General features: G+C 42.2%; 1 protein-coding gene across 4 annotated transcripts in view; it reads right to left on the bottom strand.

The window, feature by feature from the left end:
* The window catches only part of CDHR1 (cadherin related family member 1), a 45,558-nt gene that overhangs the window by 4,339 nt on the left and 26,353 nt on the right, over positions 1-14,866 (bottom strand). For all 4 annotated transcript variants that reach the window (XM_042033221.1, XM_042033219.1, XM_042033217.1 and 1 more), the window contains 4 exons: positions 11,054-11,218; positions 8,901-8,968; positions 6,172-6,400; positions 5,003-5,257 (listed from right to left, as the gene is read on the bottom strand). In XM_042033221.1, coding sequence (XP_041889155.1) covers positions 5,003-5,257; positions 6,172-6,400; positions 8,901-8,968; positions 11,054-11,218 — 717 coding nt within the window. The remainder of the gene's footprint in view (positions 1-5,002; positions 5,258-6,171; positions 6,401-8,900; positions 8,969-11,053; positions 11,219-14,866) is intronic.

Here is a 14,866-nt window from a genome sequence, read left to right as displayed (position 1 = left end):
AGAGTACCTCTTGTCATTAATGTCACATCCATAAACTTGGGGCATGTAAATTAACTAATAAACACCTCCTTGTCTTCATTTCTGTGTTTTCACAACCTATCTCAAACACATTATCAAGCCCACTCTTCTCCTACCCTGAATGTGTCCCATTGCTAACAAGAAAGGGGCAAAGAAATGTTAGTGAAACTCACAGACCTTGTCATCGGGCAGGTAGGGATGAATTTTCATAATTTTGCTGTGCAGAGAGTTCTTCCAGTATTTAATTAGGAGTGGACCTGAACTAGAAACCAAAAGCAAAGCAGCCCATAATGCTGGTGGAGCTTAGATCCACATCAGCTTTGCTGTTCTGCATTACATGGATTTTTTTGTACTTAAATCCCATCAGATGATAGAAATTCTAACCTGGCTTACTTAACTTCATGTGAAAGTCAGATGAATTAAGTGTCAGATAAACCCTGCTAAGTAGTACATGACCTGAGTCCACCTGCTACGAGTTTTGTCAAAATCTATTTTATAGGAAGGCACTGATGGCTGAAGAGTATTTGACTAGGTATTTGAAAACCTTGAAGAAATGAGATTAGACAGAAGTACATGTTATCCGTGTGCTATGGCTGCAGAGGTAAGAACAGATGAAAATTGTATGGAGAGTTTTGGCATTTGGCTTTGTTCAATCCCATGGTCTCAGCAAGTCTGGCATCTGTTCAGAGATTTCAATGCTGAAGAGATGATTAATACCAAAACTAAACCCATTAACAGCTGGTTCAGCCTCTATTCTAGTTACTTGACCTCTACTATACAAAGCTTTACCTGGAACTAGCCTTGGACAACAACTGTTCTGCATAAAAACACCAGGCATTTGGTAAGCACACAGCGGGAGTTTCTGTTTGTCATGGCCATGACACTGACAGGATAAATAGGAGGAATAACTTGCAATACAAGCCAGGAATGTCATCATCTTAGCCAGGCTGCAGAGGGACTTAAGGGAAGTGCACATTTAAAACATCTTCAAGTCCTTGTGTTGATTACCAGCAGTGCCACAGAGGCGCCTCAACAAATAGTGCCACTTTGCAATTGCTGAAGCTGTTGTTTTTTCCTAAAAGGCATGCTGCATTTTGAAGAGTACTGGTTTTTCTGGTAAACATAAAATAAAAGCAGATACATGATGAGAGCTGTTCTATCTCTGTAGGCCAGGACCTGGAAGAAACATTCTCTTTCTTAACAGCCATCAAAGGAGTTAAAATACCACTGCTCACAGAAGATAATGCTCTGCTGGCTTTTTTTTTTTTTTTTTTTTTTGCTCTGGCAGCTTCTCAAGAGCCGTTCCTAATGCATGGGCTGCAGTGAGCAGAGCACGTGGGCCAAATACCCAGAAGCTGGACCCAACAGGAATGTGGTTGAGCAGCTAAGGCTCACCAGCTATATTTAGGAGTCTAAGTAAACCTGTTAAGGTTTACCTAGGCAAACCTGTTAAGAGCCCAAGCTATTGCAGATTATTTGTAGATGTGGCACTTAAGGGACATGGTTTTGTAATGGACTTGGCAGTGCTGGGTTAACAGTTGGACTCGATCTTAAATGATTCAATGGTTGTGTCACAGACAACTTGGGCTACGTGGACTTGAGGAAGTGCATCTGTAAAATAAACCAGCTGGTTCTGAGGAGCCCACTTCCCCACATTCAGTGTTCCTGGGGTTTTGTTCTAGCCTGGTTGCAGGGAGGGACTGCCTGTTAGTGCACAGGCACACCAGGTGTGCTCCCCAAACACATTTTCCTCTGAAAGAAGTCCACCTTGTGTGCTTGGAGCTATGTGAGGCACAGGCCATCCCACATGTGTATGTGGGGGTGATGAGGAGATTTGCTGCAGAAGTGACTCCTGATCCGAGGTAGAACACAAGCTGCCCCTGGAGTGCTTATTCCAAAGCTCAGTGCTATCACTGTACATGAAGGCTGTGTTTGCATCACTTTGCTATACAGGCACCAGCATGAGGCAAGAGTTCTCAAATCAAACCCATCTTTTTTTTAAGTCCATGGAACTGTGGAAAGAAGAGGCTTACTGCTCTGCAAATGTGGCAAGGGCTGTTCAGTACCATCAACAACAGTTCCCATGGTTGCAGTTAGTACGAGAGAGGAGAAGATCTCCATGTTACTTCAAAGATTTTTGTCGAACCTTTCAGTTAGGAGAATCTAAAACTGAGACTCACCAGCTATATTTAGAAGTCTAAATGAGTGGCCAAAGCTATCAAGAACTACAGATTATGCTGTCTAAATATGGACCTAAGCCTCAGTCCATGAAGAGGTGTAAATAACCCCCCCCTCTACATTTGCAGAACCTCAATGGAGTCATCAAGAGGCCGAGGGATGCCCCCATCAGGCCAACCTTCAGGGTCAGGAGTGGGAATCAGCCTTCTCTGAAAATCTCAGGCAGCAGGAATAGATTTCTGAGTGAGACATATGGATGGAAAAGACTAGCTTTTCCAGCATATGTTTTTTATTCTGTGAAAAGATATGTTTTATTTATTGTGAAAGGATAGGATATTAACAGATGCCCCTCAATACCAATTTCCATAAAATCAGACTCGGTTAAATTAAAATGCCTTTGGATTTTTTTAGCACTGTATTATTCCAAGAGAAGAAGGCCCTTTTGATGTGCAATACTGCTGAACTTAGCCACAAGCCATCCATCTTGAAGAGCACAGACTTGTGCTAATTGCAATGGTAAACCTTAATCAGAAAATATGCCTGTTTAATTACTTACTGTGATTAACACTGCAGGAAACCTCTAGAGGATGCATTCAAAAATATCCTCCTTATCAAAATCAGTAATACATGAATGTCCACCAAACAGCGAAATAAGAGCCTTTGTACAGCTGGAGCACAGAGGGATGAAATGCACATTTGTAGCAGCCTCAGAGAAAGAGAGAAGGTGTGTGTATGCAATATCCCTACATGAAGAGATTGTTTGCTTCACAAAGTGTTAGCAGTGACTGTGCTGTCCTGGGACACAGGGAGTGACCAAGGGTTTTGGACACTGGCACTGCATCTCACATACATGCAAACTAAAATCTGTTTCTGCAAAAAAGATGTGGTGCTATGGGATAAAAAACCCCAACCCAACCAACCCAAATTGTTGCAAGCAATGGAAGAAGTAATGGAGATGTACAAAAGGTTACAGAGGATGTGACACCAGATTAGTAGCCCAGATCTTGCTGAAGAGACCTACTCTTCTGCTATCTGAGACTCTCTGTTGGGACTTGGCATCAAGAAGAGGAAGAAGGAAAAATCTGTGTGCGAGGAAATAAATCCGTGTCATCACAGCCCTCTCTGCTTCCCCTTTACACTTTATGAGGAGGGCTCTCCCTCACTTTGTGCCAAATAGGTACCCCTGGAGGGGGAGAAAAGGAGGCAGACAGGTGACTTCCTACAAGACACCATCTTTCACCAGGTACTGCTATTGCTTCAAGAACTAGAAGGAAATTCAGGAAACTCCTTATCCCAAAGTATCAGCTACTTTTGTTTTCCTTCCAGTTGTCCTTCATCAGCTGGTTCAGGGACATGTTGTCCCCCAGCAGAGGAGGTGTGGGGCACCCTCTGCCACTCACACCCATCAGCCCCACACGCTGACAGAGAGGTTTCCAGCTCACCTGGGAGGGAAGGAAAGGCTGGCAGCCACCAGCAGGGACAGTGCCTGAGGACAGTGCCTGCGTCCACCCAGTGCCACACACTCCTGAAACATGCAGCCTCTGAGAAGCATGGAAGCAAGGCAGGAAGGGCAAGTACTCCCACTGTTGGCTGCAGGCAGCAATTCTTGTTTTTTGTGTAAAACCCACCAAAACTTTGTTTCCATGAGAAATCCAAGTGTTAAGCAGTTCATTTCCTTTGTATCTGTAAGACCGGCTAAATCTCTACACTTACCACAGACACCCAGCATGCAGAGTCCCCCAACTCCACATGTCAGAGCCTTGCAGCAGCAAGCCCAGCCCATGCCCACATGGCTGGCTGGCCCCCACAGGCAGCCCCATGCCAGGCACTGCCCTGCTAGGGCAGACCCAAGTGCCCTGGCAGTCCAGCAGGCTCTGAACTGTGTACAAAAACTATCATACGAATGTGCCTCATAAGGAGTATCAGTGGAATAAGAGGGAACAGAGAAAACAGAGAAAGATTATAACAAACAAAAGAGCAGTGGGAGCATTGTGACCAAACAAAGAGAAGGCCAGCTGCTGTCTGTAGGATGAGATTTACATCTTTGCCCAGTATGTGTGTGGTCCAGAGACTGTCAGGCTAATGATGTGTTTCTCATCTACTTTAAAGTCCATTTCCTCCCTGCTGGTACCTACTTAAAGGCATGGCAAGGCAGTTACAATAAATAAGAATCATGCAAGCATGCGCTGCGCACCATAAATCGCTGCTTGTTCTTCAGCTGATGTAAAAGCTGGACTAAGGAAAATCTCAACCTTTTATGTGTTGTGCAAGACTCTTTTACAGTCTTCTTGTTTCATCTGCTAATAATACTGCAATTATTAAACTCACATCCAAAGTTCTATGTACTTTAAAGCATTTCTGTAAAGTTTTTTCTCACTTTTCTTATGTCACTTAGGTTGATTTATCTGATTTATTTCACTCTGACTCCAGCTACTTTCCACCATTTTTAGTAAGGGAAAAATATTTTTTTCCTTCTCCTGGATGAAAATAAAAAAGCAGAAATTTAGCAGTTGGGATTTACCTTTACTCTCAGAAGTCTATAGACCTTAATTCATGTCTAACAATCTCTAACAAAAAACTCATCTCCCAATTACATTATGCGCCTACCTTTCTATCTTTGCAATATTTCTGATCAAACTATCTTTCACATTTGTGGCTGTAGAATCCAACTTCACCACAAGGCTCTAGAAACACTCTACAAAACAGAGCTGGCGAGAAAGTCTCGGAAATGGAGCAAGCAATGTCTACTCCTTTGTGCCTCTCAGGGATTGTCTCCCATAAGGATTTTTCTAAAACACTTGCTTACCTCTTCTGTGATATCAATCTTCAGAACTGCCGTGGTACTGAAGGACGGGGAGCCTCGGTCTTTGGCCTGGACCACCAATGACCATATGCAGTCTTTGTTTTTTGTGATGTTGTGGATGATGTCCAGAGAACGGATATAGGATTTCAGCTTGATTTCCCCAGTGCTTTGGTCTATGTCAAACACGTTGGCTGGATCTGCTTGCATGATGGAATAATCCACAATGTTGTTGGGTTCTTCTGCATCTTGGTCTATAGCCTGGCAGAGGAAGTGTAAAAAACAAAGGTGTTACTGTTTGTATCTTTGCCTGAGGACAGAAACCTTCTGAGTGTTCACTTGTGATAGTATCTGTGCCATGACTGGGCTGCTTTCATTTGATCTTGGAAGCGATGCTACATTTTCTAGTGAAAAACAGGACTAGGCTTCTTTCTTTATAAGTGATTTCTATTTGAAATGAAATAAAGTCAGAGGAAAAACTGAACTGTAACCTATCTGTAGAATGCAAATGGTCCTCAGCTGGGGAGCTTCTCACACAGAGTGGGGGACAAATGTGAAGTGATAAAGAACAATGGGATTAGCTCCATGCCATAAACTATTGCTGCTTCAATTTTCGTGCTGTGGTATTAATTCTACTAACATTAGGTGCTGTGTGATCAGACTTCATGATATGCATTCAAATGTGTGTAACATAGGATGTTCTGCTCGTTTGCCTGGGAATTGTTACGGCATTTTTTCACCTCCTGTTCCACACTGGCTCAATGAATACAGTTCTACAAAATGAAGGGAACTAAGTTGTGTGGTTGAACACAAAGGGGTGTCAAGAAGGTTAAGTGTTCAAAACCCTGTACTTTCATTCACTTATTTGGGCTTCTTGTGATCACTGCATAATCCAGGATCGTCCATCAGCTGATCATTCAAATACTGTAACAGGGCATTATATTCTGTCTATAGACTTTATTTCTCCTTCTCAGCAGTCAGTAAATACTATAATTCACACTTTAATCCATTTGGTACATCCAAATGGACGTGCAAAATAACGCTGCAGGAAAAGGCATCTTTCAGACATTCATCATGACCCCTGAGAGTAAACAGCAGAGCCAGGGCTTTTCCAAAGCACTCTGCTTTGTGACCCACAGTGCCCCTGCTTTGTGACACACGGTGCCATCTCTCACCTCTATCTTCACTGGTGACCCAATGATCATCGTCTTTTCCTGGATGTTTTCATTGAACTCTGGAGAGTGGTCATTGACATCCAGCACGGTGATAAACACTTCAGCCAAGCTGTATTTCCCGTCTGTGTCCTCTGCTTTCACATAGAAATTATACTTTGAGTTCACTTCAGCATCTAGTACCGCCCAGGGCTGGGTGTAAATTATACCTGTTGATGGGTGGATTAGGAACCTGGAAAAGAAGCATGATAAGACTTTTGGGTTTTTCGGTCACTTAATGTGTGTTTAGAGCCCACCTTTGCTCCAGGCTGTGAACACTGAAATCCTGTGCCCAGACACTGGTACTCTCCACCTAATTCCTCTCTGGCTGTTTCCAAATCCTTCACTCTACCTAGTTTTTGTCTAGTTCCTTTAGGCTTGAAAACCAGAGAACTATTAGTGTCTCATAGTTTTCTCTCTCTTGTGCCTTAGCCATTTTAGCTGCATTTTCCATTAAAAGTCTTTGTCCTCAGTAAATGCTCAGTGGGATGGCCTTCGCCCAGAGTGATTTCCTTGCATGAAAAGGAAAAACATTGAACCTATTTTTACTTTTTTTTCAGTTTAAAAGTACAGTGTAATAGATTATGTCCTGCATAAATTAAGATTGATTAATATCACCTAAATAGCTAAAAGAAGTGTGATATGTATCATATTTAGGCTCTTCACTTCTCAGAATGGGTAGGAAAAAATCTGCTCTCAAACCTCCCAAACTACAGGGCAAATTATCTTCTCCAAAAATGATCATTTTTTCATAGACTGACACTGGGATAGAGTGGGTGTTCAGATTTATCTGTTGCAAGTTCAATTTTACACATTTGTAATTACAGAGACACTGTCAAAAGTGTCAGCCCAAAGTCTGGATTTATAGAGAAGATACCAACACAGCGTCTTTAAAATGGACTGCCGGTGTAGGCTCCAAGCAGTGGAGCGTTTAACAGATGAAAGTTTTTATATACCCTTTGATCAATGTACAGGGTAGCAAAATATTGTCTGTGTTCCAACTGTGAATGCAATTGAGAGTGATTATAAAAGAGGCATTTAGCAATCCAGAATCTTCAATTGTTCTCATAAGCCTGTTAAATACAAAGTTTTGATGAAATCCAAGATGTGGAGGTGGAAATAGCTGTGTAGGAGACAGTGCCCGTGCTAAGTGTCCCCTCAGCACACAACCCAGCCTAACCATGCAAACAGCACTCTCATCATTCCCATTTTCATGGAAAAATAGAAGCGCTCCCACTGGCAGCTTGGATTACCAAAGGAGGATTACCATCGTATTGGTTTCATCTTCAACTGTTAACACTATTTCTCTTACTCCAGTATAACTCATCTTTCTGCCCATGCAACTGCACACCCACTGATGTAATATGCAAGACAGAATCATTGTGCCTCTAATTGAAGTTCTCCTATCTGCATTGAACTGTGTGTTCAGCAGATCTGGAGGTGCCAGGGCTAGAAAATCAATCCAGCCTTGCAGAGCTATGCCATTCTGGCACGAGGAAAACAAACAAAAATACTTAAGAAGGAAAAGGTCCACATCATAATTTTTTCATTCAACAGTGTAAGAACAGTGAGTCTGAGCATCCCCATAATGCCAATCAGAATAAAGTTGTGCTTACATTTTTTTTCCCCTAAATCCTTTGTCAACAACCTTCTCAAGTTTCTTTCCACCAGCTGCTACATTCTAAACCTAAGAGGTCTGCCTGCATGACATGACCTTTGCTTGCTTCTCTCTGTGCAGTTAGCAGCTAGCTTAAAGACTTAGTGAAGAGCTCAAAATAATCCATAGTGGAAATATGTGTGTCCTTCTGGCTACAGAAGAGGTTCACCCTTAACATCTTGGATTTTGGACTTTGATTGTGCCTCCTAAACGGCTTTCACCTTAACAAGAAGAGTTCAGCTTTAGCTCCAGGTGGATAATGTACAGAGAAAAACAGATTCTGGGGATGAGTGCCCGAAAAACTCATTCATTTCCAGCGTTCTGCCCTGCAGCCCTGCCACATCCAGCAGCTGCAGGTTTCAGCAGGAATATCTGTGGCAGCCGTGTCACTGATCCCAGCCATGTTTGGGAGCTGGGATGCACATGGTGTGAAGGAACCAGTGTTTCAAGATGTTCTACCCCCAGCACTGTCCCCAAAGAGAGGGAAAGGGAGGGAGGCATTATTACCAAATCAAGTAAGCATCAGATTCCCTTCTTTCCTGATGCAGGACTATGATGTTTAAATATATGAAAGGCTTTTAACACCCAACGCAGCTGACCTCCAAAGCTGAAGTTTATATCCTTGAATATCTTGTCTTCCTTGATTTATTTTGACAAGAGCTATTTGTACAGCCATGTGGAAAGGGAAGGGGAAAGAACAAGAGATTCTTTTTCTATAGAACTGGCTTTTCACAACTAGACCAAAGCCTCTCTTTCTCTAACAAGTGCTTTTCAAATGTTGATTGAACAAATCCTGTGTATTGATACTTCAGCTGCCTTATATCTCTTTGGGGGTTTGTGGGTAGAATTCCTTGGGTTCATGAAGCAGATGTTTAATGATGACACTAGCTTTACTGTTCACAGAACTCACAAAGAACATGGCATGAATGCTCTTGGAAATGAGCAGATCAAGAGTGACCCTGCCAGCTTTCTTTTGAAATTCTTGTAGAACTCTGCTTAGAGGTAATGTAGTTTTATTTATTTACTTGTTACTTACAGATCTGCTCCTGTTCCATAGATAGAGTACTTGATTTCTCCCCAAAGCCCTGAATCTGGATCTGTAGCCTTAAGAAAAGAAAAAAAGAGTTTTACTTTCCTAAAATGCAAAAAGAAAGGTTTCATTTTTCTTTTGACAACAGGCCCAAATGCTTTTCACTCCCTTTGCTGTCACATTTTTAGTGGGAAACTGCATGAGCAAATATGAACCTACAAAGTGCACAGCCTATCAACAGGAAGTGTCACTTCCAGCCCCAGGCACGCTGTCCCTGCCCGGAGGCTCTGGCAGGGAGAGTGACGCTAGATGGCCCCATCCATCCACAGTTACCTCATGCTCCTTTGATAGAGATGGAGATAATCTCAATGACATGAAAACACTGCCAGCTCTCAAACCTTCCTAATTATCAGTTAAACATTAATGAATATTCCCTAGACAAAATTATTTACTTTATATAGAGTATTTTTAAGCTTCTGCTTGTTTAATTGATTCAATTTAAAGTAATAAATAACAAATGTTTCAATCTATACGTTGTATTTCAGCTTTGTTTATATTTTAATCACTCTTGTGCCTGTGTGACTTTTAATAATGCAAATACTACACCAGATGATATCTTTGTTTCATACTCTTGTTGGCTTCCTTTCTTAGCTACGGATTAGGAAAGCTATTGATTTGGTAGCAGTTATTTCCATAAGCTCCTGCTTCTCTGATAGCTCTGAGGAGTGTTATACTGTTACATCTGGCTATCAAAATTCATGGTGGCACTGGTTGATTCATTCATCTTCCTGTTTAAATATTTGAGAACTGGAACAATGTTTTTGATTACTGCATGATTAACATAACACACCTGCAGCCCTACTGATAGGTGTTGTTTTGTTCTTTGGCATGAGCTTGTCAGATTCTCTCACCCCATGGTTTTGACCACAGCCTACTTTAGTACTGTCTAACTTTACTTAAAACATTTGCATACCTGGGACTTCCTCCAGAATTGCCATTCTGAGTACTTGAAACATCTTAGTTTCTCACATATAGTTGTGAATCTGGGTCAAGTACTGAGTTGACAGCACATGACTAAATTTTACATGGGCTCCTCAGATACATGGTCCTGTGCACTTTGGCTCAGAAGTCTTGTTGCTTCTGCAAACATTTTTTGAATCTCTTTTTTTTATGCTGTTCACCTCCTAGAATTTTTAAATTTCTATTACCTCAAATATACTAATGTTTAAGAGCCTCTAATAGCTTTCCTAGTAGTTTCATGTAATAACCTTTCCTCTATTTTTTATGCTTCACTTCTTTGATTCTTCCATCGCTAAAATTTGCCTTCAGCACTTTATTATTCTGATTATTTAATTTTCTTTCTTACTTGTTGCCAGCTTGTGCTGGAGATCTCTGGCAACCTGCCTCCATCATCCTTACCTGTGGGGCCTCTGCAAGGTGACTTGCATCACCCACTGAGCCCCAGGTAGCCAGGAGCTTTCTTGGCTTTGTGACATGAGGGCTGTTTCCAGTCCCAGCAGTTGCATTAGAGGGAGACAGCTGGAAATGCCCCTCCAGCACTCAGGGCCCATCTAATACCTTGAGTGTCTTTCTATGAAAATGCGAGATACTGGAAAATCTATAGGGATACTTGTCCCACTGTGAGAAGATATATACATAGGGATTTCTTTTTCCCAGCCCTAAGCATTTTAATTTTATATCCTGGCCTTCACTGACTCTTTAATTATGCCTTTAGCAGCCAGGTTCCTCCCAAGAGGAGGAGACTAAGCAGCCGTCTTGTTTTCTTTTCACTCCTACTTAAGCAAGCAAATCCAGTAAATCCAATTCCACTTAGCTATAACTGAATCCTCCCGCTGGACACTGATTTGGCTGGGGCTTTCTTAATACTCAAAGGCCATGTGATTTGTCTTAAAAGCAGATGGCCCTTGTTGTTCTAAATAATATTTAAATTATATTTTTAACAAGTCTAAAACTTTTTTTTTTCCCCCAAGTGATTTTTTTTTGCTGTTGATTCTGGAAAGGAATTGGAGTTTGGTCCAGAAGTCAAATGGCAGAGGAAGATTTGCTACTTGCCCCCGTCCACTATTTTTAAGGTACTTGAACTGTTTCCACAGACACCCAGCAAAAAGAACATTTCTTAAGAGGTGAATGAAACTTACTGTAACAGCAACTACATTTGAGCCCCCTGGGGAGTTCTCTGGGATCCTGGCAATGTAGTAGTCTGAGGAGAACTTCGGGACATTGTCATTGGTATCCAGCAAGTGAATCACTACGTCAGCCGTTGAGCTGAATTTCTCTGGTGTGTTCACCTCTATTGCAAGAAGCTAAGAACAGAAAAACAGGAGATCACTACAAAGCAGCTATTAGTTTTCTTAAAGGAGCTTCCTCCACCACCCATGGCACATTGGTGCATTTTAGCCTGGTTGGACCAGGCAGCTCAGAACCAGGGAGATGAAGAGCCAGGTCAGCATGCGGCCTTGGCTTGTTTGTGCGTGCTTGCTTGTGATGGGCAGTCAAGCTGTGGGAAGAGGCCTTCAGACCTGTGTATTCATATTAGACTTCATGTGACAGATGTGACTAGTCATAATTAACCAACACACATCCAAAAGCCATAATAGAAGCCTACAAACAATCATCCCTGGGCAGCTCCCAGAACTTTGGGAAACATAAGCACTGAATTATTTGGAATAACCACACAAATTTAATCGTAATCTTTTGTAGAGGAGGTTCTTTACCAGGAAAGAAGCCAGGAGCAATAATGTGCACCAAACTTTTACACCATCAGTAAAAAGATGAGAGAACCAGTTGTTTTTAAGCAGCATTACCCCACCCCAAATGCTGGATGGTCAGGTATCAGGAATGTACAGCAGAATCCCATTTCCCAAAGATTGTGAGGACTCCTACCACTGACTTCGTGGGACTTCTATCCTCATTGCCTCATGCTGATTAGGACTTTATCAGATACTCATGGGTGCTTTTGAATTGCCTCACTGTCTCTGATGAGAACAGAGCTCTCTGACACCACACATTCTTGTAACTTCTCATCTGAAAGGACAGGCAATCCCATAGAGCAAACTGAGTATGGTATCTACTTGCTCCTTACGAGCAAAATCCATTGGATTTGGGGAGCATCAGTAGGATGCCTCAGCTGGTAGAGCAGCAAGCTCAGGTGGTGTGTGGCTGAGCAAGAGAGACCAATTTCAGCGATGGGTGCTGAGAGACAGTGGCACCTTCACAGTGTCTGTCCTGGGTGTCTGTTCCACGGGTGGCTGCATCACACAGGATCAGCACTAAGACATCATTCTTGGGCTCTGTAGGGGCTGAGCCCAAATGGCTAACAGTGGTATAATGTTTGGTTTTCATGCTTGGGCAGAAACCTAGTTAACACAAAGCAGGAGGGCTCTAGGAAGACAGCACACCACTAACAGACTAGCGAGCAGGACGTGAACTGAGATATAAGAGGCTCAGCTGAAAAATCAGACTGTGGGTTTTAATTCGCAGGAGACGTGTTCCAGGAGCTCCCCCAAAGAGGGGGAGTGCCTAAGTGAACTTCGGAAGGAGAAGCAGGGCTGCCACAGCACGCCCTGCTGCCCTGGTGCCGCGGCTGTGGGAGCTCCTCGTTCCGTGCCGCAGGTCCCGCGGGGCAGCCGGGTGATGCTCATCAGCAGTGGCACTGCCCTCTGGCTGGGGGACACAGGCTGTGCTCGAGCCTCTGCTCTGCCAGATTTGGACACATTTGTAGCACCTCGAGGTGAAAGGGGAGGGTGGGGAGCTGTTCAAGTAGACAGGGAAAAGGCTATCTCAGTGCTGTCTCCTGGAGCTGCTCCGGCTGTGTGAACATTTATAATGGTTGCAAATAAAGAGAAGAAATGAACCTCGAAGGATTGCTTGCAATTACTGCAGGACACGTCTGCTCTAAAAGGGGAGCCTGGTCACCACATCGCTGTGCTAACTTTTGTGTTTGGGAGTCTGAGGTGGTGTTACAGCAAAAGAAATTTTTGAAGGGACAGCCATACAGACATCAGCAAAAACCTCCTCATGAGAAATCTCAGCTCCTAAGGTAGTACAGAGGTAAAAATCTTAGTGCTGATTGTACACATGGAGCTATAATTAAATTATAACATTTGCAGTTAAATTGCCTTTGCTGCTGCAATCAGCCCATCTTAGTATATCTTATGAAAGCTTAGTATTTTTACTTTGTTTTCTACACTCATTTTTTATTCCCTCTCCTTTTAGCAGCCATAGTCCTGCTATGTCAACAACATCTACTGACAATGTCTTCCTTCAGGGAGGAAATTTCGTCAGCTTACTTGCCTGCAGTGTCTTATGCAGACCTGTATTTTTGTTTTATGCAGAGAGAAAAAAAATATCATAAAACTATTACTTCACAGGACTACATATCAACAACTAATACTTAAGTGCCAGAAGAGCAAACTGACATGTAATCTTAAAAGTGGTAGGTAAATTTTTAAAGTAGAGTTAGATTTTGACAACTGAAGATAGTTGCAGCCTCACCTGGTCCCAGTCTGTGAGCGTCTGCAGCATGTCCAGGCTCCTGTCAGGGCACGATGTGCTCTGAGCCGAAGGAGATGGAGGCAGGAGGTTTGCCCCCAAAGCATGGCAGCCCATAACAAGGTGGGACAGTAATATCTGGCCAATCTCTCAATTGGCCACTGGAGATGTGTGAATTACCATAGCTGCCATACTTTGGGAAACCCATTTGAGCTCGTGGACAGCTGAAAATGAAGGAAGTCCTGACTACCAACTACATTTAAGAGTCAGCACTAAATGGAAGATAGGTTTCTCTAGTAGCCTTTGCTTCAGAAAGTTTTTCAGTGCATCAGCCAGTCAAATTAGCTTTAATTGCTCTTTGGCATTTTACTCTTTAAACACAAACTAGAGGAGAGGGATCATTGCTTACAGAAAAAACCCCCAAAACCTGAAAATAACCTCTCAAAACTGCTGTGAGATACACATTAAATAGAAATATATTTCGTCCAAAATTCTAACCAGAATGACTATACTGACAACTAAAACTGGATAGGAAGTAATTTGAACTTTGCAGGGAAATGCAGCCAGCAATGAGGTCTTTATAAAGTATTTTCTGCCATATATTGCTACCATATCATGCAGCTGCACCTTCTCCATTTGGAATCCAGACAAAGGCTGCACTTTTAAAGCAAAGTCTTATGGTCTCCAGTAGAAATAATTTTGGAAAGTCTTTCTTCAGTAGAAATAATTTCAAAAAGAAAAAAAAAAGGCGAATAACTCCTTAAGCTATAAAAATATATACCCTTTTTCCTGGTAATTAATTCTTTTGGTATTCATGGCAATCACATTAACTACTTTGATTTCTATTGGTATTCATGAGAAGCCCATGTGTAACTCCTTTACTGGTCTTTCGGTAGTTTAACCTGAATAAATGTGCGCTTATTAGAATTAGTTTCAGTAGCACTTTATGGCCCTTTCAGAATCTTCCACTTTAATACAGTAATGATGCCTCATATTTTTGTAGCATCTATAACCTATAAAGCTCAAAATGTGTTAGGAACATTACAAGAAGAGACCTGAAACATACTGAAGTGAAACTTGCTAAAGACACAAAGCAAACCATATGGCAAGGGGGAGAACAAAACTCTGGAATTGTGGCTTTTGGACTGTGCAAAAATTGCCACTCTCTGTACATTACAAAACTAGCATATGTTAATACTTAGCTTGACAGTTTTGGCAAATTTTTTTAAAATGATTACAGAGATTGTCTATGCAATTCTTTGCAGAACTGAAACATCTACACTCATGTTCAGAGGCAGCTGACAGAAAACCAGACTACTTAATTATCTTGTTGATGAGCCAAAGAATCCATCAGGGAAGGTGATAATGCAAAATTCCAGCTTTTGGATGAAACTGGTTCTTGCATGGCTGGCTTAGAGCATGGGTGAGCCTCAGGTCAGCCTGCAAATGGCCATATAGAT

The sequence above is a fragment of the Corvus kubaryi genome, unplaced genomic scaffold (genome assembly GCF_017639235.1).
Source record: "Corvus kubaryi isolate FWS band 111438036 unplaced genomic scaffold, C.kubaryi_AGA036_p1.0 37357, whole genome shotgun sequence".
NCBI lineage: Eukaryota > Metazoa > Chordata > Aves > Passeriformes > Corvidae > Corvus > Corvus kubaryi.
This window is presented reverse-complemented; position numbering and strand designations above follow the sequence as displayed.